Consider the following 26,967-nt stretch of genomic DNA (forward strand, 5'->3'; position numbering starts at 1 on the left):
TTACACCATTATATCCGAACATATATAAATACAAACAAAAACTTCACCAAAAATTACTTTCTTTTTCTAATGGTGTGTGTTTTGAGACAGGGTCTCTGTCCCTCAGGCTGGAGTGCAGTGGTGATCTCTGCTCACTGCAGCCTTGAACTCCCAGCTCAAGTGATCCTCCCACTTCAGCCTTCCGAGTAGCTGGAACCACAGGCACCCACATGACGCCCAGTTAATTTTTGCATTTTTGATAGAGATGGGGTCGCATTAGATTGCCCAGGCTGGTGTCGACCTCTCTGGCTCACACGATCCTCCCGCCGCGGCTTCCGAGCGGCTGGGTTCAGGCTTGAATCACTGCGCCAGGGCTTTATATTTCGTTTTGAAAATGCTGAGATGGATGCAAAGGGCTGAGTGCTCAGTGTCCGCCAGCCACCCTCAGTTGCGGCTTCCGTCCAAAGAAGGAATCGCACTCCCTGCTGGGGCCACTAACAGCACTAACACGGTCCGAGTGACATCTGCAAAGCTCGGGAACGGCGACAGATGGGAAGACGCGTGGGAGCCTGGGGGGCCCTCGGGAGAGCCGCGCACCCTCGCGGCCGACTCAGCCAGTACCCGTACCCTCCTACCCAGATCCCGGCCGCCCGCCAGGACTCTCTGGCCCGCACCTCTATGGTAGGAAACCAAGAAAACAGGAAGTGGCCTCGAGAGGGGGAAGGGAGGGGCGGGGCCTCCGAGGGGCGGGGCCTCCGCCACCACCTCCGCTGCGGACCCAGGCGAGATGGCGGCCACCGAGGGGGTCGGAGAGGCTGCGCAAGGCGGCGAGCCCGGGCAGCCGGAGCAGCCCCCGCCCCAGCCGCACCCACCGCCGCCTCAGCAGCAGCACGAGGAAGAGATGGCGGCCGAGGCCGGGGAAGCCGTGGCGTCCCCCATGGACGACGGGTTTCTGAGCCTGGACTCGCCCTCCTACGTCCTGTACAGGTAACGCCCCCGCGGCGGCCGCGGCGCGGGGCGCTCCCTGGAGGCCCGGCAGCCCCAAGACCCGCGGCGCGCGCTTCCGGCCCCAGCGCGCCCAGGCGAAGTTCCCGCGCGCCGCGTGGGCTGGTGCCGGGCGCTGGGCCCGGGCTGCTGCCGGGAGGTCGCCGCTTGCCAGGGCGGCGCCGGCGCGAGACCGCGGGGACGCGGAGCAGCGAGGTCTCGGCTTCCCTCCTGCTTTAAGCCACGCGGAAACTGCTGCACCCTGGACCGCACTCGTTCAGCTGTTCAGATGTCGCGATTCGTAAATACAAGAAATTTCCCGCTCTCTTTCACGGCCCCAGAACGCTGTGCCGCTAACAACCAGTGAATACCCAAGGGCTAGGGTGCAGTTCTGGTAGCCGGGCAGGAAACCAGGGCCAGATTTGCTCACCCTAAAAACGAGATGTGAGGCTCGTTCCCTTGGCTGGCTCTGCTTGGAGCACTGAGACATTTTCATCCAATCCATATTTTAGCGCCTCGTATCAGCCAGGCTAAAGGCTGAAAAGAGATTTGCTGCTGAACCTCTCTTAAGCCTCCCTGCATCGCCTCGTAGGTAATACAAGTGATGTGTACTGGGGACTGCGGTAACTTTCTTGCCTCTAACACCCCGTCTTTGCTGACGCCCAGTTCCATCAGTTCTTTGCTTTCAGATGGTAATGCTGATTCCCTAATTCCCTGTGAACCTGCAGAGATAATCGCCTTAGGTCTTACTTCTGTAGTTCTAGGTAAACCCATTCGATGGTTTGTTTACCTTGATTTTATGAATGAGTCGTAAAAGCCACTACCCAGATTTTTTTTTTTTTTAACTGAAGATAATGTTTTATTGATTTAAATTGGTAGCCCCATAACCCTCAAGTCGGCTCTCTGGATTGTGAAATACTCAGGTTCTCACATGACTGTGTGTGATTCCCTAGTGACTAAATGACAGCATTACTTTTCCCAGGCCATTCCCCCAGACTCTAGGTGTCACGTCTTTGGTCATGATTTCTCTTGTAGTTCTCTTTGTATAATGGACGCAGTTTCTAGCATTGGATGCCACAGAATATCTCCTGTCAATAGCTGATCATTATAGAGAAATAAAAAGTGAAAGGCGTCTCCACGCCTGTAATCCCAGCACTTTGGGAGGCTGAGGTGGGCGGATCACCTAAGGTGAGGAGTTCCAGACTAGCCTGGCCAACATGGTGAAACCCTGTCTCTACTAAAAGTACAAAAATTAGCCGGGCGTGGTGGCGGGCACCTGTAATTCCAGCTACTTGGGAGGCTGAGGCAGGAGAATCACTTGAACCCAGGAGGCAGAGGTTTCAGTGAGCCGAGATTGCGCCATTGCACCCCAGCCTGGTCAAGAGCTCTGTCTCAAAAAAGAAAAAAAAATGGAAAGAATATAAGTGAAAGTGTTTAAGAGAAATTTGGTCACACTGGGTAGTTCACAGAAATTTCTGTAAGCACTCACTGTTGTCACTATACAGTTATTTTAGCATTGCTTATTAAGTAGTCATTGAATGCCTCCTGGGTGCTGTGGATGTTTTAAGCCCTTAACGTCTGTTACCTCATTTAATCCTCCAAAGACCCTTCTAAGGTTGGTAGGTAATAATATTGCCCTGATTTTATAAATGATGAAACTGAGGCCCAAATAAGTAACTTTCTGAAGGTCACACAGCTAGTAAGTGCTAGACCCGGTGTTACAACTTAGGCAGTTGTCAGATTCCAGAGCCTGCTTTCTTATTAGTGATCACCTGCGCCACCTCTTGAGTAAATTAATAGTGCTTATTTTTATCTTAAAATGTCAATTCCTAGTATTTTGTTATTCAAACGTTTTAAAAATGCTGACTCAAAGAATCTTATTAGACCAATGAGTTAGATTGATTTCTAAGTTAAAAATACTGTGAGGCCGGGCATGGTGGTTCATACCTGTAATCCTAGCACTTTGGGAGGCCGAGGCGGGCGGATCACCAGGTTAAGTTATTGAGACCATCCTGGCCAACATGGTGAAACCCCATCTCTACTAAAAATACAAAAATTAGCTGGGGGTGGTGGCGCACGCCTGTAGTCCCGGCTACTCGGGAGGCTGAGACAGAAGAATCTGTTGAACCCTGGAGGTGGAGGTTGCAGCGAGCCGAGATCACACCACTGCACTCCAGCCTGGGTGACAGAGCCAGACTCCTCAAAAAAAAAAGAAAAAATCAGAAAACTGTATACTCGCTGCAAAAACTTATAAAACTTTAAATTTGAAAACTGTTGATTAACTGTTCATCTGAGGGTTTTTTTTTTTTTTTTTTTTTTTTTTTTTTTTGAGACGGAGTCTCGCTCTGTCGCCCAGGCTGGAGTGCAGTGGCTGGATGGATCTCAGCTCACTGCAAGCTCCGCCTCCCGGGTTCACGCCATTCTCCTGCCTCAGCCTCCCGAGTAGCTGGGACTACAAGCGCCCACCACCTCGCCCGGCTAGTTTTTTGTATTTTTTTAGTAGAGACGGGGTTTCACCGTGTTAGCCAGGATGGTCTCGATCTCCTGACCTCGTGATCCGCCCGTCTCGGCCTCCCAAAGTGCTGGGATTACAGGCTTGAGCCACCGCGCCCGGCCCATCTGAGGGTTTTTTGTTTTAATTTTACTTTAATAGTTTAATATGTAAAGCATGTTGGCAAAACTTTGTCATGAAGAATCCAACCATGATTGCATTATGAGCCCTGTAAGTTACTAATGTCAATGTAAGTTTTAAAAACACTAGAGTTCTTTTTCTTCTGTATTTGAATGTAACCACTGGTTGGGAAATGTCTGTTTTCAGGGACAGAGCAGAATGGGCTGATATAGATCCAGTGCCGCAGAATGATGGCCCCAGTCCCGTGGTCCAGATCATTTATAGTGACAAATGTAAGTTTGTTTATATTAGGAAAAGGTCTGTAAGTTACACTTAGTAGCAGAATTGGAATTCACAACTATGTAGCAAGGTAGATGACAAATTTCTGTCTAATAAAAATCTGAATGACTTAAGATGAGTTAATTTTGTGTGTTTTTTTATGTATGATTTATCTTTATGATTAAAAGTTTTATTTTGCCCAAAGACTAGACATATTCTAAATAATAAACGTTACAGTATAATAGGTAATAGCTACTATGTGATTGTAGTTTTCTTTTTTTTGCTGGAGACTCCACCGCCTGGGAGATTGTGCATGTAGCACACAATGTAAATGAGTTACTGTTTTTAGAATAAACTTTGGTTGCTGAAACATCAGCATTTAAAAATATATTTTGGCAGTGAAGTGTTTGGCTCAGTTGGAATACATTTATTGATATTAAAATGAGTAGATTTTTTCTTTGACAAAATATTCTTTTATAATGTGGAAATGTAAATTGAAGGTCATGGAAATGTTAATTGTTCTTCTAGGAAAGGGAAAATGAATAAAATGGAATGATAGTTTTGTAATTTTATGTATACATATTTCTTTCAGTTAAGTCTTTACTAAGATCATTCTTTTACAAAAGCGTTTTTTTCTGATAATAAAATGACAATGTTTAAAAAAGAATAATGATGCAGAGGTTTGCCTTATTAAGTATGCAGATATATTACTAAACTTCAGTGGAAGTAGCACAGAAATAGATAAGTAAGGACTCTAGAAATAGATCCTCACTCTATGAAAGCTTAATATGTGATAAAAAGGACATTTTATACCTTTATGAAAAGGGTGGATTAATCAAATAATGGTTGGAACAGTTGGCTGTGCACTTAGATAAAAGCAGAATTGTATCCCTATCATTCTTACGACGAAGAAGGTATTATTAGGCATTTTGTAAACCTCAGAATTGATTAAGGAAAAGGTCAGAATATATAACTGCACGAAAATGCAAAACTCTCATACGTTGAGAGATATTACATGTGAAGAGACAGTTCACGAAATAGAAATATCTATGAAGAGATATTAACCATACTAGTGATTGGAGAAATATAAACCATAACTTTTTCAGATTCATAAGTACTTATAACAGAGATGTTGGGGAAAACTAATATAATCATATGTTTCCATTGAGGATAAATTAATAACCTTTTTTGCAAGGCATAAAATTAACATTTTGGGCCAGGCTTGTTGGCTCACGCCTGTAATCCCAGCACTTTGGGAGGCCGAGGCAGGCAGATCACCTAAGGTCAGGAGTTCGAGACTAGCCTGGCCAACATGGTGAAACGCTGTCTCTACTAAAAATACAAAAATTAGCTGGGCGTGGTGGCGGCTACCCGTACCCCAGCTACTTGGGAGGCTGAGGCAGGAGAATCGCTTGAACCCGAGAGGTGGAGGTTGCAATGAGCCAAGATGGTGCCATTGCACCCTAGTCTGGGCAATGAGCAAAACTCTCTCTCAAAAAAATATATATCTATGTATATATATATAACATAGTGAATTCTTACATACACCATGGTTAGAAACCCTGAAGGAAAAGATAAGTTTTAACCTGTCAACCATTTATAGACAGATATATCAATTTAAAACTTACACAGCAAAAGAAACCACAAACAAGTTAAAAAGCAAGCAGCAGTGTGGAAGAAGATACGTCATTTAAACAGTATCCATATTAAAACTAAGACGTTTCTACAACAGGATAAGGAGACAGTTTAATGAAAAAATGGACAAAGGGTATGAACTGGCAATTCACAGAAAAGAAAATGCCATTGGCCAATAAAATAGGAGGAAGAATCCCTTATCATTAGGAATGACACGTTAAAATGAGAATTCCATTTTCTATCCATGATTTAAGTGGCAGAAATGAAAACTGTCTTATGATATTAGGTATGAAGATATATGAAGAGCTCCATGTATTTCATATGGGAGTTTTCATATGTTTAGCCGTTTTGGAAAGCAGTTTGGTATATCTGTTAAAACTGGAAACTGCACTTACCTTACAACCTAGCAGTGTTGCTTCTAATTTAATATTCTGGGTTCATTCTGGCACATGGCATGAGAAGATATGCACAGGAGGTTAAACATATGGGAGTATATTTGTGAGAGAACTTTCTAGAGCTGGAATTACTGGGTCAAAGAGGATGTAAATTTTAATGATTTGTTGTAGAAGTTTTTATACTAGTTTACACTATCTTTAATAATGTATGAGTGAAAAATGCAAAGCCCAGACTTTGGAGACAGACCATCTGGTTCACATTCTAACTTCACATTTTACTGACTGTGTAATCTTGGACAAGTTATTTAACGCCTATGTGCCTTTGTTTCCACCTGTGTAAAATGAGGATCTTGATAGTAACTGTAGATGTAGTAAATTATTCACATAAAATAATAGAATACTTTCTGGTTCATAGTAAGCACTATATATGTTAGCTACTATAATTTGCAGCGTTTTTTTTAAAAAGCAAGATATTGGAAGCTATGCCCATCTTTTGGAGAAATGGATAAAATGTATCATTGTCATACAGTTGAATACTATATAACCATTAAGAGGATTTAGATCTATTATAACATGAACAGATCTCAGAAACAATAAAAAAGTCAAAGTTTTAGAAACTTTAAGCATGACAATATGTTGTTTATATTTTTGTTGTTGTTGTTGAGATAGAGTTTCACTCTCGTTGCCCAGGCTAGAGTGCAATGGCGCAATCTTGGCTCACTGCAACCTCCGCCTCCCATGTTCAAGTGATTCTCCTGCCTCAGCCTCCTGAGTAGCTACACCATGCCTGGCTAGTTTTGCATTTTTAGCAGAAACGGGGTTTATCCATGTTGGTTAGGCTGGTCTTGAACTCCCGACCTCAGGTGATCCGCCCACCTCGGCCTCCCAGAATGCTGGGATTACAGGCGTGAGCCATCCCACCTGGTCTGTTGTTTATAATTTTTGAATTAAAAGAATAATGTTGTTTCGTTTTACCTTTTACATTGAATTGGATTTTGGTTGTTTACCTAGGAACCTGAGGCTTTGGAGCTATCCCAGCCTGATAGCCTCCCAGTTTATTTTATCAGTGTGCATATGTATGTGTGTATGTTTTGTGTGTGTGTGTGTGTGCGTGTAAAATAATGTATTATATATATATACATTATATACTAGTTAACATGTTATCATTTTGTTTTAAATTTAAATTATTTGGAAACTTGGTTCTTTTTGTTTTTTGAGACAGAGTTTCGCTCTTGTTGCCCAGGCTGGAGTACAATGGTGTGATCTCACCTCACTGCAACCTCTATCTCCCAGTTTCAATTGATTCTCATGTTTCAGCCTCCTGAGTAGCTGGGATTACAGGCATGTGCCACCACGCCTGGCTAATTTTTGTATTTTTAGTAGAGATGGGGTTTCACCATGTTGGTCAGGCTGGTCTCAAGCTTCTGACCTCAAGTGATGCACCCACCTTGGCCTCCCAGGGTGCTGAGATTACAGGCCTGAGCCACTGCTCAAATTCAACTTTTTAAATATAGTGATTAGAACCAGGTAACCTTTGCATAACTCAGAATTTTGTGAAGAGGAGTAATTGTTCATATTCTTATCCGATATTTTCACTTTCAGTATTATAGGCTAAAAGGAAAAACTGTTTCTCTGTAGTCAAAATACTTTGACACCAAATGTTTGGAATTTTCACACGAAGCAATTTTCTGTAGACACCAACTAGTTGCCCTACAATTTAATTCAGTTCTGACATTACCCAGACAGACCCCACAGGCCAAGGGATCAGTGCTGCAACATCCGTCCCACTTGAGATGCCATTGCAAGTAGTGGGTCCTCACATTACCCACATCTAATATTCTACTTGGCTATAAGTGACCCCTTCCTGTTTTTTTCTTTTCAGAGACAGGCTCTCACTATGTTACTCAGCCTGGTCTCAAACTCTTGGGCTCAAGCAATCCTCCTGCCTCAGCCTCTCGAGTAGCTGAGATTACAGGTGCAGACCACCATACCTGGCAGTTCCTTATTTTTTTTTTTTTGAGACAGTGTTGCACTGTCACCCAGGCTGGTTGCTTGCGATCATGGCTCACTGCAGCCTTGACCTCCCAGGCTCAAGCGATCCTCCTACCTCCGCCTCCCGAGTAGCTGTGACTGCAGGCCTGGATCACCACACCTGATTAATTTCTATACTTTTTTGTAGAGGCAGGGTTTCACTATGTTGCCCAGGCTGATTTCAAACTGCTGGGTTCAAGTGATCTGCCTGCCTCTCAGTCTTTTGTTTTTTATGTAACCCAGTGCTCCCAATAAATATCCTTGGATACTTGCACACATATGGGAGTATATTTGTGAGAGAACTTTCTAGAGCTGGAATTACTGGGTCAAAGAGGATGTAAATTTTAATTATTTGTTGTAGAAGTTTTTATACTAGTTTACATTATCTTTAATAATGTATGAGTGAAAAATGCAAAGCCCAGAATGTGATGGGATCTCGTTTGCATAAAAAATGAAGGATGGAATTAGGCTATATACTTGTAGATGCATAGAATATATTTGGAAGGATACACTAGAATGAGTTAATAATGGTTGCTTCTAGGGAGGAGGATTGGGAATTTAGTGGAATGGAAATCTAGCGTGAACCTTTTTGTACTGTTTGAGTTTTCTGCCTTTGGGTGGGCATATTTTTCAGATCAAAATAAAATGTCAGAAAAACAGGTATATGAATATATTTGAATATATGCACCCCTAATTTTCCTTTTATACATAAGGTCTATGGGAGATTTGGAATCTGGCATTAACTCATGCGCACACGTAAGCAGTAAGCATACGGTTATACATAAATAGCCCATGCTTTTTGTGGCTGTGACACTAGGGCATTATCAGGGTGGGGCCACAGCCACTTGACTCTATTTTGCTTGTTGGTATAAATGATACACAGGCAAATAAAATATCTTTATAGGTATAGTGACATTATACATTATAGTGATAATTTTAAGTAAGATGATCCTAATGTAGTTGTGTGCTCTATCTCTAGTTAGAGATGTTTATGATTACTTCCGAGCTGTCCTGCAGCGTGATGAAAGAAGCGAACGAGCTTTTAAGCTAACCCGGGATGCTATTGAGTTAAATGCGGCCAATTATACAGTGTGGTAAGTAATACACATCATCAGTATTCCCTGCTTAAATATTTTACTTCAAGTGGCTTTTCTTTTTTTAAACTGCACTTTTCTTTTTTTAAACTGTACTTTAATTTTTTTAAACTGTACTTTATTTTTTTTTGAAGGGGGGAGGGAGTTTCACTTTTGTTGCCCAGGCTGGAGTACAATTGGTGCAATCTTGGCCCACTGCATCCTCTGCCTCCTGGGTTCAAGTGAGTTTCCTGCCTCAGCCTTCTGAGTAACTGGGATTACAGGCGCCCACCACCACGCCTGGCTAATTTTTTTTGTATTTTTAGTAGAGACACGGTTTCACCATGTTGGCCAAGCTGGTCTTGAAATCCTGACCTCAGGTAATCCACTCCCCGCAGCCTCCTAAAGTGTTTGGATTACAGGTGTGAGCCACTGCGCCTGGCCTTTAATTTGTATCAAAATAGCAATTCGCGTGTGGGTTTAAAAGTTAAGCTGCGTGAAAAGTAGCGATCTCCAGTCCATTCCCTCCCACTGCCAGTCCCACTCTGCAGAGATGGTAACTCTTAGGGATTTTTTTCTTGAATTAACCTCCATATTCTAGATAATTTGCTTAATTGTTTTTATTTTTTTCATTTCATTTTATTTTATTTTATCTTATTTTTTATTTTTATTTTTGAGATGGAGTCTTGATTTGTCACCCAGGCTGCAGTGCAGTGGCGTGATCTTGGCTCACTGCAACTTGCGCCTCAAGGGTTCAACCGATTCTCCTGCCTCAGCCTCCCCAGTAGCTGGGATTACAGGCACACACCACCATGCCCGGCTAATATTTGTATTTTTAGTAGAAACGGGGTTTCACCATGTTGGTCAGGCTGGCCTCCATGTCCTGACTTTGTGATCCACCCACCTGAGCCTTCCAAAGTGCTGGGATTACAGACGTGAACTTCTGTGCCCGGCTTATGTTTTTCCTTTAAAACATTATTCTTTCTGTGAAAGATGGTTCTGTGAAAGATGGTTCATTCTCCACTACCCTCCCTACATCACAAATGAGCACTCAGTTTATGTCCATGCTGACACAGTATTTTTTTTTTTTTTGAGACGGAGTTTCACTCTTTTTGTCCAGGTTGGAGTGCAGTGGTGTGATCTCGGCTCACCGCAACCTCCGCCTTCAGGTTCAATCAGTTCTCCTGCCTCAGCCTCCCAGGTATCTGGGATTACAGCCATGCGCCCCCACACCCGTCTGATTTTGTATTTTTAGTAGAGATGGGGTTTCACCATGTTACTCAGGCTGGTCTTGACCTTCCGACCTCAGGTGATCCCACCTGCCTCATCCTCCCAAAGTGTTGGGATTACAGGCATGAGCCACTGTGCCCGGCTGCTGACCCACATTTAATAGTGTAATTACATTCCCTCTGTCATTTTTGTTTTCTTTGTACCGGTAAGTAATTTGTCTTCCAGATGCTCTGATATATGTGAAGTGTCATTTTTCTGTTGAACACAGGTCATCCTTCAGTTCCATTTTTCTCTTCACCAGTTGGATGCTACATAGCTGGTCTTCAGCTCATTTGTGTGTTAGATCCCCTGTGTCCTAGATCTCATACCTTTCTCTTTCTTGATTCACTTTCTCATTTTATAGAGCATATCATTGAATAGAAGGATGGAAAATAATTTTTGAGATTTATACAATTAAAAATCATTAGTCTCCCTTCAACTTTAGTAATAAAATTCTAGATTGGACATTTCTTTCACTCAGCATTTTAAAACTCTTTTTCTGTTTCTCTTAGCTTCTTTTCAGCTTGAGAAGATTTCCATTCCTTTGTTTAAAACTTTTCTTTTTCTCTTTATGTTCTGAGGATTCTTCTGTGTTCTTCTGATAATTTCTTCTCTTTCCTCTGTTTTCTTTTTCTGAAATGCCTTTTAGTTCTATGTTGTATCTCCTGGATTTTTTTTTTTTTTTTTTTTTTTTTGAGATGGAGTTTCAATCTGTCGCCCAGGCTGGAGTGCAGTGGCGCAATCTTGGCTCACTGCAAGCTCTGCTTCCTGGGTTCATGCCATTTTCCTGCCTCAGCCTTCCCAGTAGCTGGAACTACAGGCACCTGCCACCACGCCCAGCTAATTTTGTTTTTGTATTTTTAGTAGAGACGGAGTTTCACTGTGTTAGCCAGGATGGTCTCGATCTCCCGACCTCATGATCTGCCCACCTCAGCCTCCCAAAGTGCTGGAATTACAGGCGTGAGCCACCACGCCCGGCCTTCTCCTGGATTTTTCTTATTTTCATGTTTATGTTTTTATTTACTTTTGAGATATTTCATCAATTTTATTTTCTAACTTGTATGGATTTTTAAAGATTCTGCATACAGTTTTAATTTGGGGGAGCTGTTTTTTTGTTCTCTGAATTTTTTTTAAAATGCATTGTGTGTGTGTGTTTTGTTTTTTTAATTTCATGGACGTGAGATCTTTTCATCTCTTTTGTTCTCTTTCACATAAATATTTTTCTCAATGGTTGGTAATTTTTGATTTTCTCTTTTTGCGTATGAGAGAGACAGGAAAAATCCTGATTGGAAGCCTTGTATGTGGCCCTCAGTTGGAGGGCTTCACTGTGAAGTTACTGAGTGGGGGATGTGGCTGTGTTGTAGTGAAATCTCACTTGTCAGTATTTAAGTCTTTTCTCTTGGACAGTGTGTCTCTCAAAGAGTATTAAGTGGTTTATTGCCTCAGTAATGTACATTTGACTGCCATAGTTCTGAGGGGTTAGGCAAGGGAAGATGATAGGAGAGTCTCACTGTTTAGGATATCAACTTTTTGCTTTTTTGCAAATCTTATCCTGTTGCAATTTGAAATAGAAACTTTTTTTTTTCTAACTTTGTATATCAACATTTTAAATGTCCTTATTTCCACCCTTTAACTCACCCTGCCTTCCAATGTGCCTTGTAACCCATTCTGCTTCAGATTTTTCCAGAGAATAAAGCCACTTGTCTCCTGCCCAAGACAGGATGTCACTTCTGCTCAGGGTAGTGGGAACGGTCTTGGCAACCAAGGACTCTTTCTATAGACTTTCCACTGCTTTTAGTCCCACCTTTGACCCTCAGTTTTGGAAATATGTCATACCTCTGACTTCTGGAATTTTCTTAAAGTCTTATTCTATTTTTTAGTCAGTTAAATCTTGTCTATCTGCTTACACTTCCCATAGTGTCGTTGACCTCTTCCAGTTGCCGTGGTGTCTTTGTCCCTGATTCTCTTTGTTCTTGTGGGTTTATTCCTTTGTTGTCATTTTACTGGGGTTTTATTAGGGAGTGAGAATAAACTTGTTTACTTAATCTACCCTGTTTAACTGGAATTCTCAGTGTGTTTCATCATTTTTGGAACTTAGATTACACTTAAAGATTTCCTGTGAGTTTATTGCTGTTTTGAAAGAAGCAGTATACCTGGAATCAATTACCGATAAAAGCCAAGGGCTTATATTTACATCTGGGAAGTCTACTGGTTTTTTTTTTTTTTTTTTTTTTGAATAATAATGGGGAGAAATACTGTTGTCTCTCCTGTTTAGCGTTTTATTTTATTTTATTTCTATTAATTTTTTTGAGATGGAGTCTCATGCTGTTACCCATTGGAGTACCGTGACATGATCTTGGCTCACTGCAACCTCCGCCTCCCGGGTTCAAGCGATTCTTGTGCCGCAGTGTTGCAAATAGCTGGAATTACAGGTGTCTGACACCACACCCAGCTAATTTTTGTATTTTTGTTTGTTCATTTGTTTGTTTTTTGAGACGGAGTCTCGCTCTGTCACCCAGGCTGGAGTGCAGTGGTGTAATCATTGCTCACTACAACCTCTGACTCCTGGGTTCAAGCGAGTCTCCTGCCTCAGTCTCCCGCCTCAGTCTCCCGAGTAGCTGGGACTACAGGTGCCTGCCACCAAGCCCAGCTAATGTTTTTGTGTTTTTAGTAGAGATGGGGTTTCACCATGTTAGCCAGGATGGTCTCAATCTCCTGACCTCGTGATCTGCCCACCTCGGCTTCCCAAAGTGCTGGGATTACAGGCTAATTTTTATATTTTTAGTAGAGATGGGGTTTTGCCATGTTAGCCAGGCTGGTCTCAAACTCCTGACCTCGAGTGATCTGCTGCCTCGGCCTCCCGAAGTGAGTAGTTCATTTTAAAAGCTAATAAAATTAGGTCCTGGAATGTCCCTTACTATATATTGAGTTAAAAATTTTGAAGTAAAACTAGACCAGAACTAACGACGTCTTTAGGAAAATTGTGTGGTGGTGGTGGTGGTGGTTAAACCCCACCTATGGGGAATTTAAAGACAAACTTGTTTCATTTACAAGTAGCATTTTTGTGGTGGTTCTAAAAGTAAATATTTTGTTAATGTGTATAATAGAATTAATTTCTTATATGGATAATGTATCTACACGAACAAGGTATACTGTATAGGGAAAGAAATGTCTTTGATTCTCATGTTATAGAACACTGGTGACCAGAGTAGTACCTGAATATAATTTTAGTTGGTTGTCTGTCATTACTTAAGAATAAGAAATTTACTTTTCTTCTATCTCATACTTGTTACCTTTCACTATTTTTTTCTTTTTGAGACGGAGTTTCGCTCTTGTTGCCCGGTCTGGAGTGCAATGGCATGATCTCGGCTTACCGCAGCCTCTACCTTCTGGGTTCAAGTGATTCTCCTGCCTCAGCCTCCCAGGTAGCTGGGATTAAAGGCATGCGCCACCTTGCCAGCTAATTTTGTATTTTTAGTAGAGACGGGGTTTCTCCATGTCGGTTAGGCTGGTCTCAAACTCCTGACCGCAGGTAATCTGCCTCTCAAAGTGCTGGGGTTACAGGCATGAGCCACCGCGCCCGGCTACCTTTCACTGTTTTTACTAAAAGGGCTTGATTTCTTCCAGTGACCAGATAGTCGTATGAATTTGGACACTCACAAGCAGTTAAATTGTTAAATTTTTTTTTTTTCTTTTTTTTGGGGTGGAATCTCCCTCTGTCGCCCAGGCTAGAGTGCAGTGGCGTGATCTTGGCTCACTGCAACCTCTGCCTCCTGGGTTCAGGCAATTCTTCTGCTTCAGCCTCACCGAGCAACTGGGACTACAGGCATGCACCACCATGCCCAGCTAATTTTTTTTTGTATTTTTAGTAGAGACGTCGTTTCACCACATTGGCAAGGATGGTCTTGAACTCGACCTCATGTGATCCGCACACCTTGGCCTCCCAAAGTGCTGGGATTACAGGCATGAGCCACTATGCCTGGCCTATATAATTGTTAAATTATACAGATTACCTGACAAAAATTTATCTAACTCTATTGCTGACTTTTAGCTGTATTTGACATTGTTATTAGGCAACTTCTGTGGAATAATGCGACTTTGGATGTTTTATGTTTGCCCTAGGCATTTCCGGAGAGTTCTCTTAAAGTCACTTCAGAAGGATCTACATGAGGAAATGAACTACATCACTGCAATAATTGAGGAGCAGCCCAAAAACTATCAAGTTTGGTAAGTTTGGAGTCTTGCCGTGTCTCCCAGGCTGGAGTACAGTGGCGTAATCTCGGCTCACTGCAGCCTCTGCCTCCCAGGTTCAAGTGATTCTCCAGCTTCAGCCTCCTGGGTAGCTGGGATTACAGGCACATGCCACCACACCTGGCTAATTTTGTATTTTTAGTAGAGATGGGGTTTTGCCGTGTTGGCCAGGCTGGTCTCGAACTTCTGACCTCAGGTGATCTGCCAGCCTCAGCCTCCCAAAGTGCTGGGATTACAGGTGTGAGCCATCCTGCCTGGCCTAGAATTTTATTTAAAAACTACGACTCTAGCCAGGTGCAGTGGCTCATGCCTGTAATCCCAGCAGTTTGGGAGGCTGAGGCGAGCGAATCACTTTAGTTCAGGAGTTCAAGACCAGCCTGGCCAACATGGTGAATCCCTGTCTCTACTAAAAATACAAAAATTTAACCAGGTGTGGTGGCACGCCTGTAATCCCTGCTACTCAGGAGGCTGAGTCAGTAGAATCACTTTAACCCGGGAGGTGGAGGTTGCAGTGAGCTGAGATCACACCACTGCACTCTAGCCTGGGTGACTGAGTGAGACTCTGTCTGAAAAAAAATAAATAAATAAAAAATTAAAAAACTAAAAACTTTACCATTGTGGCCTCTTGATTACAAGATTGTTGTATTTCTAAGAAATTACATTATAAAATAATTGGTTTAATGAGAAAAGAGATTAACTGGAGAGTGTCATACCCTCACTAAAGTTATTTACCCTGTGGAATTAAGGTGCTTTTTTGTAAAAATCTGTAGCTATAAAATTCTGACATCACAGGCATTAGTATTTGATTACATCGTGTTTTTGCTAAAGAGAAATTGTTTTTCTTTTCTGGATACTGCAGACAGTGTCATTAGCACTTCATCACCCACTGTTACGTAAAACACAAAACCACTCAAAGTAGCTGCTACAGAAAGCCCAGCAGTTTTTAAATTGTTGTACATTTCTAGTTGTCCATTCTGTTCGTTTTATAACCAGTATAATACAGGTAATGCAAATTATGTATCCCAGTTAACTAATCACTTTTATTAACTTGTAACTATGAAAACTTATGCTGTAACATAAAGCCCTGTAATTCCTTAAATCGGAGAACATCAGCGTGGACTTTTTCTTCCTCAGTTTGATATCCTGGAGGATCTGATTCTTAGCTTTCTAAATTACTGAACTCACCAACAACCTGGAAAAATAAAATGCAGGTAGTGTTCATTGACTTGGAGGATTTCTAAAATAAATTTGGAAACCTTCTGTCTAGGCTTTTGTTTTTGGTAGTATCTTGTGTTAATCTGTAAGACGAATTTTTAAATTTTCGAGGCATGTAGAATAGTCATTAAGCATTAAATCCTTCCTTTTTTCCTATTATTCTGCTCACTTTTTGTTGAATGAATGTTATACTCTAATAGATTTTTTAAAGATCCATTTTGAGAGAGAGTTCACTAACCATATAATTCCCTCATTCAAAGTATATAATTCAGTGTTTTTTAGTATATATACAGATCTGTATAATCATTACCATAGTGAAGTTTAGAACATTTTCACTAATAGAGTTCTATAAATATTTCAGCCAAAGAAAAAAATGGAACCCAATATAAAATAAGCCTTAAGTGTTTTCCTAGTACAGAAACTCCTCTGTTGACAGCTTGCAACTTGTCATAGCTACTTGCCGGTGTAGCAGTGAATTCAGTTCTGCCCACTAATTTGTAGACTGAGAAGCTGCTTGTTTGGTGACACTTTGCACTTAGGGAAAATTGATAGGTGTTTGTTAAGTAGAGAAACTTACATATTTAATAAAATAATAGCACATTTTATCTTGTCTCTCATTATACAATCTAGTAATGTTTCTGAATTTTTTGACACAATTTCATGGTTGTCGAAAGATACTACCAGATGTAGTTTGAGATAAACTATCTGATTTTTTTTCTATTTTTTTTTTGTGTGTGTTCCTTTTCTCTCCAGTAGAGTGTTGAGAATAAGAGATGAATTTTTGTTTGTTGCATATCAGCTTTACAACATGTGCTGCTGATGTTTTAGTTCTTGGGTAAATTAACACAAAACTTCTCTCCCTTCTTCTCTGGGCTTTAGGCATCATAGGCGAGTATTAGTGGAATGGCTAAGAGATCCATCTCAGGAGCTTGAATTTATTGCTGATATTCTTAATCAGGATGCAAAGAATTATCATGCCTGGCAGCATCGACAATGGGTTATTCAGGTATTGCCTTTCTTGTACAGTGTTTGTCAGATTTTTATTTTTATTTATTTATTTATTTATTTATTTTTTATTTTTGAACTAAATTACTCTTAAAGTCTGTTTGTAAACCAAAACACACGCATATGTAGATCATTGCACACAATGTATAATAATTAAAAATTATTGGCCATGTTTGGTGGCTCATGTCTGTGATCCCAGTACTTTGGGAGGCCAAGGCAGGAGGATTGAGTGAGGCCAGGAGTTTGAGATCAGCCTGGGCAACAAAGTGAGACCCCCGTCTTTACAAAAAATAGAAAACTTAGCCAGGCATGGTGGCGCACACCTGTTTTCACAGCTGCTTGAGAGGCTGAGGCAGGAGGATTGCTTGAGCCCAAGAATTCGAGGTTGCAGTGAGCTATGATTACACCACTGCACTCTACCCTCGGCAACAGAGTGAGACCCCATCTATTAAAAAAAAAAAGGGAAGAATTATTAAGGTAATTAAAACCTGACATCCTTCATGTTAGCCAATCTTAATAATCTCTTTGGATATGGTACATTTTTAGTATTTTTTAGATTGAATTTGTATCATATTTGCTAACAAATTGAGTATAAAAAGTAGCATATTTTTACTACAGATGTATTGTTTTAACTAACAGGTATATATAATATACATTAAGTTTTTTTCATATATAAACTTTGGAATATGATTTTACAGTAACTTAAATAAAACTTAATAAAAGTTAAGTTTTAATAAAAGTAACTTAAATAAAAACTTAATTTTATTTCTACCCACATGTCAAAAGTTTTCTGCTAAATCCTGAATAGAATAGTTGTAACTCCCACTCTGGGTATTTTATTTATTTTAAACAGTTCTAGTATTGTTTCCTGTGAATTTTTTCCAGGAATTGCTACTTTCTGCACTATTCATTAGACCAAGAGCATTTCACCAAATATTTAAAACTTGAAAATGTTTAAACTTTTCCAAATTTGATTAAAGGGATAACGTATTCTAAAGGTATTCAATATTTTTACTTATTTCTGAAAAACTTAATCACATAAAGGCATACATTTTACACATACAGCTCTCTCCATCTACCACAGTAGATTAAGACATAGAACATAACCAGTATTTTTGAAAAGCTCCCTTAACTGACATGCTTCTTACTAAAATTATCATAAAAGATTCCTATGAGAAAGGATTCCAGAATATCCCTTAATTGTGTTGTAGCTTATGCATTTCTATTTATTTTATAAAGTGTACATAATTGTCTTGTTTTCATATTTGATATATTACGGTTTTATATGTTTCCAGCATAATTTTTAAAAGGTAGTGATTTCAACTATAATGAATTCTGAAAACTGAACAGAGAATCTGTTCTATACATTTTAATATGCGAAATAAAAAGGAAATAAGTTGTCCCAAGTGGGACATATATACATCCTTTAATTCATGTGAGTTACTTACCTGGCAGGGGAGATGTCATGATCTCTAAGGTGGTTTTCCCAGGGCAAAGCATACTTGTTGCACTCCGGATATGTTGACCCCTGCAATTTCCCCAAATGTGGAAAGCTCAACTGCATAGTTTGTGATAGGAAGATTGTGTGGCACTTTCTTCTGGTCTTCACGATTTAAGAGCAGGTTTTCTCTGTTTATTTTTATTTAAAAAAAAAAAAAAAGCTGGGTGCGGTGGCTCATGCCTGTAATCCCAGCACTTTGGGAGGCTGAGACGGGCGGATCACGACGTCAGGAGATTGAGACCATCCTGGCTAATACGGTGAAACCCTGTCTCTACTAAAAATACAAAAATATTAGCTGGGTGTAGTGGCAGGCGCCTGTGGTCCCAGCTACTCGGGAGGCTGAGGCAGGAGAATGGCATGAACCTGGGAGACGGAGCTTGCAGTGAGCTGAGATAGTGCCACTGCACTCCAGCCTGGGCGACAGGGAGACCCTGTCTCAAAAAAAAAAAAAAAAAAAAAATATATATATATATATATATATGTGAGTCAGTGGTTCTCAAGCAGCGGTGATTGTGCCCCCCGGGGACATTTTTGGTTGTTAGAACTTGGGGCATGTTGCTCTTGGCATCTATTGAGTAGAGGGCCAGGATGCTGCTAAACATCCCAAAATGCACAGGACAGTCCCCCACAACAAAGAATTATCCAGCCCGTACTCTCAGTAGTGTCAAAGCCAAGGAACGTGGTCTGTTTCTATATGGAAAGCTGTTTTATCAATATTTCAATTATTTTCAATGAGGATTTAATGAGTTCAGCATAGTCTTTGATGACCTAAAATGGGACTATGAGATGGTTGTTTAAAAAATATTTCGTGACATATATATAAAAAAGTGGTAAAATTTTAGTTTTAAACGTTAGTTTTAAACATGAATCATAAACATTCATGGCCTGTATGTCATTGGCATTGACTGTACTAGAGCCTCTTAAGTGAAGGAGTGGAGGACCCTTCTTTGTCCCCAGCCGATCACAGATTGGATGTATTTTATTGTATTTCATGTATGTCTCATTTATATAAAATACAGTAAAAATCAATTACTTTAAAAATGAGGCTGGGTGCAGTGGCTCATGCCTGTAATCCCAACACTTTGGGAGGCCCAGGCAAGTGGATTCCATGAGGCCAGGGGTACAAGACCAGCCTGGCAACATGGCAAAACCCCGACTCTACAAAAAATACAAAAAAAATTAGATGAACGTAGTGGCGCATGCTTGTGTTCGCAGCTACTCAGGAGGCTGAGGCAGGAGAATCACTTGAGCCCAAGAGGTCGAGGCTATGGTGAGCTATGCTCATGCCACTGCACTCCAGCCTGGGTGACAAAATGAGACCCTGTCTCAAAAGAAAAAAAAAATTAAAAGTGAAATACAGACACACGCAATACTACTCACCAGTCAAAAGAAGTGAATGATCCATACAGGCAACAACTTGGATGGATCTCAAGGGTATGATCCTTAGTGGAAAGGGAATTCTCAGGTTTCAAACTGTATGGCTCCATTGAGATAATATCCTTGAAACAGCAAAATTATAGATGTAGAGAACAGATCAGAGGTTGCCAGGGTGAGGGAAAAGGGGGTACAGCTATAAAGATAGGGGTAGCATGAGGCAGTTTCTGTGTGCTGAAAATCCTGATTGTGGTGGTTATACTATACATGAGATAAAATTGTGTAGATTTATATTCTACCCCCACTCCCCCACCTGTACCACGTACACACAAGTGAGTACATGTAAAATCTGAACAAGGTGAGCAGTTCCATTAACACTAATGTACAGATGTCATTTTCTGGTTTTGGAATTGCACTTTAGTTAGTAAGATGTTTACCGTTTGGGGAATCTAAATGAAGGTCATACAGGGCACTGTGTTATATTTGTAACTTCCATGAATCTGAAAACAAACAGAAACCTGTATAGGGCTGGGCGCAGTGGCTCAAGCCTGTAATCCCAGCACTTTGGGAGGCCGAGACGGGCGGATCACGAGGTCAGGAGATCGAGACCATCCTGGCTAACACGGTGAAACCCTGTCTCTACTAAAAATACAAAAAACTAGCCGGGCGAGGTGGCGGCGCCTGTAGTCCCAGGTACTCGGGAGGCTGAGACAGGAGAATGGCGTAAACCCGGGAGGCGGAGCTTGCAGTGAGCTAAGATCCGGCCACTGCACTCCAGCCCGGGCAACAGAGCCAGACTCCGTCTCAAAAAAAAAAAAAAAAAGAAACGTGTATAGAAGACCCTACTCCCTGTTTTTCATTATTAGACTCAACAGACATAAAATTGTTACATTGATACAAAAGCTTGTAGTTGTTTACTCTCTTTCTATACTTAGCATGCTGGAGACTGAGAACAGTGGGAGGACACCAATCAGTGCCCACCCTAGGCACTGGTTCCTGAACTTGACTAGGAACTTTCACAAAAATGTTACTTTCCTTGACGTGTTTATTTCTATGATCACCTGTAAAATCGGGGACTATCATAGGAGATTTTTACGTTTTTGCTGTTATCAAATAAGAAGACTCCATTATCTTTTTCAAAGTGAATGTCCCCTACTTTCAAAGTATTTGTAAGTTTTATCATTCTCCTCTTTTAAATTATCTTTATTGGTTCTCTTCCCCCATGATTTTTTTTATTAAGACAGCTTTATAATATAAAAAATTTGTATTGGCCAGGTGCGGTGACTCATGCCTGTAATCCCAGCACTTTGGGAGGCCGAGGTGGGCAGATTGCTTGAGCTCAGGAGTTCAGGACCAGCCTGGCTTGGTTGGGTGCTGTGGCTCACGCCTATAATCCCAGCATGTTGGGAGGCCGAGGCGGGCAGATCGCGAGGTCAGGAGATAGAGACCATCCTGACTAACACGGTGAAACCCCGTCTCTACTAAAAATACAAAAATTAGCCAGGCGTGGTGGCAGGTGCCTGTAGTCCCAGCTACTTGGGAGGCTGAGGCAGGAGAATGACGTGAGCCCGGGAGGTGGAGCTTGCAGTGAGCCGAGATAGTACCACTGCACTCCATCCTGGGTTACAGAGTGAGACTCTGTCTCAAAAAAAAAAAAAAAAAAAAAAAAGACCAGCCTGACCAACATGGTAAAACCTGGTCTCTATGAAAACTACAAAAATTAGGCGGTTATGTTGGTGCACGCCTGTAGTCCCAGCTACTTGAGGGACTGAGGCAAGAATGTCGTTTTAGCCCGGGAGACGGAGGTTACAGTGAGCTGAGACTATGCCACTGCACTCTAGCCTGGGTGACCAAGTGAGACGCTGACTCAATAAAAATAATAGAAATTTATATCTTTGTCCAATTGTGTATATTTCTTTTCTTTTCTTTTCTTTTTTTTTTTTTTTGAGACAGGGTCTCTTTCTGTTGCCCAGAGTGCAGTGGTGTGATCATAGCTCACTGCAGCCTTAAACTCCTAGGCTCAAGTGATCCTCTTCAGCCTCCTGAGTAGCTGGGATCTAGGCATGTGCCACCATGCCCAACTAATTTTTTTATTTTTATTTTTGTTATTTTTATTAATAAAAATATTGGGCGTGCCACCAATAAAAATACAAATAAATTTTTGTATTTTTAGTAGAGACGGGGTTTCACCCTGTTAGCCAAGTTGGTCTCAAACTCCTGACCTCAGGTGATCCGCCCACTTTGACCTCCCAAAGTGCTGGGATTACAAACGTGAGCCACCGTGCCTGGCCTGTCTTTATTATTTTTCCAGATGAGGTCTTGTTATGTTGCCTCAGCTGGTCTCGAACTCCTGGCCTCAAGTGACCTTTCTGCCTCAGCCTCCTGAAGCAGTGGGATTGCCCATGAGAGCCACCACTCCTGACCATGTATGCTTCTCTCCATGTATTTTAATGTAATTTTATCATATATGTGCACTTTTGAATGCTACCCTTTTACTTAATTTTCATTTTTGAATGCTGCCCTTTTACTTCGATTATTAATATCGGCCAGGCATGGTGGCTTAAGCCTGTAATCCCAGCACTTTAGGAGGCTGAGGTGGGTGGATCACCTGAAGTTGGGAGTTCGAGACCAGCCTGACCAACATGGAGAAACCCCATGTCTACTAAAAATACAAAATTAGCCAGGCGTGGAGGCGCATGTCATCCCAGCTACTCGGGAGGCTGAGGCAGGAGAATAGCTTGAACCCGGGAGGTGGAGGTTGCAGTGAGCGGAGATCACGCCATTGCACTCCAGCCTGGGCAACAAGAGTGAAACTCCGTCTCAAAAAAAAAAAGATATATTAATATCAAGTCACATCAAATTTATATCTATACTCATTCTCTTACTAGTGAGTTTGTTGGGGTTTTTTTTCCTCAAAATTTTCTTGGATGTCTTTCTGCCTGCTTTCTGTATGTGTCTTTCCAGGCTCTGTAATCAATTTCATACTTATATCCCCCTCTATTTCCTTTACTTGCAGCTGTCACTACTTTCTGAATTTGTGATAAATCCTGTGTCCTCAGTTCCGTCGTCTTTGTTGTAGTTTTTTTTTTTTAATTTTTATTGTTCATAAATAATGGGACATTTCTGATTGGATGATTTTTCTAAATTTTTCCTTTAGGAATTTAAACTTTGGGAAAATGAGCTGCAGTATGTGGACCAACTTCTCAAAGAGGATGTGAGAAATAACTCTGTCTGGAACCAAAGATACTTCGTTATTTCTAACACCACTGGCTACAATGATCGTGCTGTATTGGAGAGAGAAGTCCAGTTAGTAATCTACTTCACTTGCTCATTCATTACAAACATGTTTGCATGCCTACCATGTCTCAGGCACTGGGGATACAGCAGATCAAGATCCTACCTCATGGAACTAAAAGAAAGAGGACAGAGTACTGAGTGAAACATATGATAATAAATTTACAAATAATGTAGCATACCTCTACTTCGTTGTATCTTAAGTTTCTTGAAATATTGCTACTGGAGATTGAAAAGAAATCTTAATGTTATGAGGTATTGTTTAAGAAGCTTTATTTTAAAACCATCTCATTAAATTCCGTTGCATTTTAGATAGTTGTCCCTAGATGCCATGTTACCCTAGTGCAGGGTTTGGGGCCGGTAAGTTTTTGTTGCAGGGGGCTATCTTGTGTTTTGTAGGGTATTTAGCAGCATCCTGGCCTTAAAACAAAAATGTTTTCAGACATTGCCAAATGTCCCCTGAGCGGTAAAGTCACCCCCAAATTGAGAACTAGTATACAAAGAGCTATTATTAGAGCTAGAAATTTCTGAATTGGCATCAATTTCTATATTGTATCCATAAACATTAGTAGCCGCGATTTTTTGTGACCTTATTTGTCCATTGTGTGTGAGTGTCTGTTTCATAATTTGAACAGGCTTGTTGTTTTCAGAGCCTGATGAGATGGGAGTCGTGATTTGAGTGTAAACATGTATGAGTGACTATTGGGTGGAGCTGACTGGTATGGTGCATCTCCTCTCCTCCAAGCTCTTGATGTTGCCTGGATCGAGGCAGCTTGCTCTTCTTTTATCTGCTCTATACAGGATTCTGGTGACTTAAAATTTATGAAAGGTTTTAATCCATGTCTCACCTTAACATTCTGCTCTGGGCTTATATCTGGAGCGTGCACTACCCCTCAAGCACACTTTATGTTTTTTTTCTAGTGCTCTCCTATATAAAGCTCTACAGGCATACCTGATTTTTTGAGCCTTGCAGATACTATGTTTTTTGTTTTTGTTTTAACAAGTTGAAGGTTTGTGGCAGTCTTGTGTTGAGCATGTCTGTCAGTGCCATTCTTTATCACTGCACGTGTTCACTTTGTGTCTCCGTGTCACATTTTGGTACTCCTCAGTATTCCATATTTTTTCGTAATCATTATGTCTGTTCCAGTGATTTGTGATCAGTCATCTTTGGTCAGTCATCTATTGTAATTGTTTGGGGGTGCCACAAACTGCACCCATATAAAATAGCGAATATCACTGTTGCATGTGTTCTACCATCTCTCTCCCTCCCCTCAGGCCTCCCTATTCCCTGAGACACAACAATATTGAAATTAAGCCAATTAACCCTACAATGTCCTCTGAGTGTTCAAGTGAAAGGAAGAGTCACACCCTCTCACTTTAAATCAAAAGCTATAAATGGTTAAGCTTAGTGAGGAACACATGTCAAAAGCTGAGATAGGTGCAAAGCTAGGTCACTTGCACCAAACACCAAACTCATAAGAAAGAGTTCTTGAAGGAAATTAAAAGTGCTGCTCCAGTGAACACATGGACAAAATAGCATTATTGCTGATATGGAGGAAGTTTGAGTGGCCTGGATAAAAGATAAGACCAGCCACAGCATTCCCTTAAGCCAAAGCCTAATCCAGTGGAAGCCCTAATTCTCTTTAATTTGATGAAGGCTGAGAGAAGTGAGGAAGCGGCAGAAGAAAACCTGGATGCTAGCAGAGGCTGGTTCATGAGGTATAAGAAAGAAGCCATCTCCATAGCATGGAAGTGCAAGGTGAAGCAGCAAGTGCTGCTGGAGAAGCTGCAGCGACTTCTCCAGAAGATGCAGCTCAGATCACTGATGAAGGTGACTGCGTGTAAACAGAAGGTTTTCAGTGTAGATGAAACAGCCTTCTATTGGAAGAAGATGCCATCTAGGACTTTTCATAGCCAGAGAGAAGGCACTGCTTCAAAGCTTCACACAGCTGGCTGAATCTTGTTAGGGTCTAAGGCAGCTGGTGACTTTAAGTTGAAACCAGTGCTCTATGACGATTCTGGAAATCCTAGGGCCTTTAAGAATTATGCTGAATCTCCTCTGCCTGTACTCTATAAATGGAACAACAAAGCCTGGATGACAGCACATCTGTTTACAGCATGGTTTACTGAATATTTTAAGCCCTCTTTGAGGTCTATTGTTCAGAAAAATTTCTTTGAAAATATGACTGTTCATTGACAATGGACCTGGTCACCCAAGAGCTCTAATGGAGATGTGCAAGGAGATGCTGTTTTCAAGCCTGTGAACACAACATCGGTTCTGCAGCCCATGGATAAAGGAGTCATTTTGATTTTAAAGTCTTACTATTTAAGAAATAAATTTTGTAAGGCTATGAGCTGCCATAGATAGTGATTCCTCCAGTGAATCTGCGGAGTCGATTGAAAACTTTCTGGGAAGAATTTACCATTCTAGATGCTATGAGGAATATTCGTGATTCATAGGAGGAGGTCAAAATATCAACATTAACAGGAGTTTGGAAGAAGTTGATTCCAGCCCTCATGGATGACTTTGAGGGGTTCAGGACTTTAGAGGAAGAAGGAACTGCTGCTGCGGTGGAAACAGCAAGGAAACTAGAATTAGAAGTGCAGCCTGAAGATGTGACCGAACTTCTGCATTATGACAATACTTGATCAGATAAGGAGTTGCTTCTTACGGATGAGCAGAAGAAGTAGTTTCTCAAGATGGAATCTAATCCTGGTAACGACGTTGTGAAATCACATTGTTGAAATGACAACAAAGGATTTTTAATATTGTAAATATTACCTAAACTTAGTTGATAAAGCAGCAGCAGAATATGTGAGAGGATTGACTCCAGTTTAGAATAAAGTTTTACTGTAAAATGCTATCAGACAGCATCACATGCTACAGAGAAATCTTTTACTGTTGTCTTATTTTAAGAAATTGCCACAGCCACCTCATCCTTCAGCACCCAGCACCCTACCCTGATCAGTCAGCAGCCATCAACATGGAGGCCAGACCCTCCACCAGCAGAAAGATTACGACTTGCTGAAGGCTCAGATGATCATTAGCATTTTTTAGCAATAAAGTATTTTTTAATTGAGGTATGTACATTGTTTTTTTAGATATGATGCTATTGCATACTAGACTACAATATAGTGTAAACATAATTTGTATGTGCTGGGAAACAGAAAAGTCGTGTGACTTGCTTAATTGTGATAAAATCGCTTTGTTGAACCTTCGATATCTGTAAGGTATTCCTGTACTGTTCAATATGGTAGCCACTAGCCACATACAGCTATTTAAGTTTCAACCAGTGTGATTATAAAAAATTAAAAATAGAGTTCTTTCATTGCACATGTCCTATTTCGGGCATTCAGTACCCGCATGTGGCTAGTGACTACCATATTGGACAGCACATACAAAGAACATTTCCATCATCCCTGGCAGTTTTATTGAACTTTATTGGTCTAAAGATTGACAGTAGTTAGTGGTAACAAAGTATTTTAAAAGTTGAATATGAAGAGTTTTCAAAATGCAAACTTATAGCCTTTTCAGAGGCAGATCACTGGCTTCCTATTGCCAAATAGAAACAGAAGTATTTAAAATGTGAAGAGTAGCTGTAGGTATCTAGAATTTACAGGTTGTTAACTTTTTTTTCACTCTGAGCATACACAGATGTACATAATTATTTTGTCATCTTTTTCCTTTTATTACAAAAGTAATACAGTGTAGTTATGGGGGAAATTGTACCGAATTCTATAAAGTAAAACGTCAAAGTCTTTTACTGTTCTTCATCCCACATCCCATTTTCCAGAGTGAGGTATAATTGGGTGAATTTTTCCAAACTTTGTAAATACACTTGCAAACATTTATACACAGCAACCTAATAATAATTATATAGACATTGCCTTTTCACTTAATGTGTCATGGCCCTTTTTCTAGACTATGAGTGCATAGTCTTCTAGTACTACCAATAACAGCATTTGTCAAGCATTTACTATACGCTACTAATTCTAACAGCTCTCTGAGACACTTCATGAAGAACTTGAGGTTCCAGGTAATTCTGTAATTTGCCCAAGAGCACATAATTT

The 26,967-nt window shown here is 40.9% G+C and overlaps 1 protein-coding gene and 1 non-coding gene across 5 annotated transcripts in view; both read left to right on the forward strand.

Annotated features, from left to right (window-relative positions):
* The first annotated feature begins 742 nt into the window (after nucleotides 1-742).
* FNTA (farnesyltransferase, CAAX box, subunit alpha) overlaps nucleotides 743-26,967 on the forward strand; it is a 30,413-nt gene continuing 4,188 nt past the window's right edge. The window contains exons 1-7 of one of the 4 annotated variants that reach the window (XR_013397265.1): nucleotides 743-966; nucleotides 3,782-3,867; nucleotides 8,894-9,008; nucleotides 10,108-10,188; nucleotides 14,379-14,483; nucleotides 16,602-16,728; nucleotides 22,760-25,977. Coding sequence is in view for 2 of the 4 variants with exons in the window: in XM_077943577.1 (XP_077799703.1) it covers nucleotides 767-966; nucleotides 3,782-3,867; nucleotides 8,894-9,008; nucleotides 10,108-10,188; nucleotides 14,379-14,483; nucleotides 16,602-16,728; nucleotides 22,760-22,908 (863 nt within the window). In the remaining 2 variants the exon portion in view is untranslated. The remainder of the gene's footprint in view (nucleotides 967-3,781; nucleotides 3,868-8,893; nucleotides 9,009-10,107; nucleotides 10,189-14,378; nucleotides 14,484-16,601; nucleotides 16,729-22,759; nucleotides 25,978-26,967) is intronic. The other 3 variants (XM_077943577.1, XR_013397266.1, XM_015145263.3) reach the window with 3 other exon arrangements.
* LOC114680534 (U1 spliceosomal RNA) lies at nucleotides 18,168-18,327 on the forward strand. Its single transcript, XR_003732748.2, has one exon. It is a non-coding gene; the product is annotated as a U1 spliceosomal RNA (small nuclear RNA).

Source organism: Macaca mulatta, chromosome 8, assembly GCF_049350105.2.
Source record: "Macaca mulatta isolate MMU2019108-1 chromosome 8, T2T-MMU8v2.0, whole genome shotgun sequence".
NCBI classification, from domain to species: domain Eukaryota; kingdom Metazoa; phylum Chordata; class Mammalia; order Primates; family Cercopithecidae; genus Macaca; species Macaca mulatta.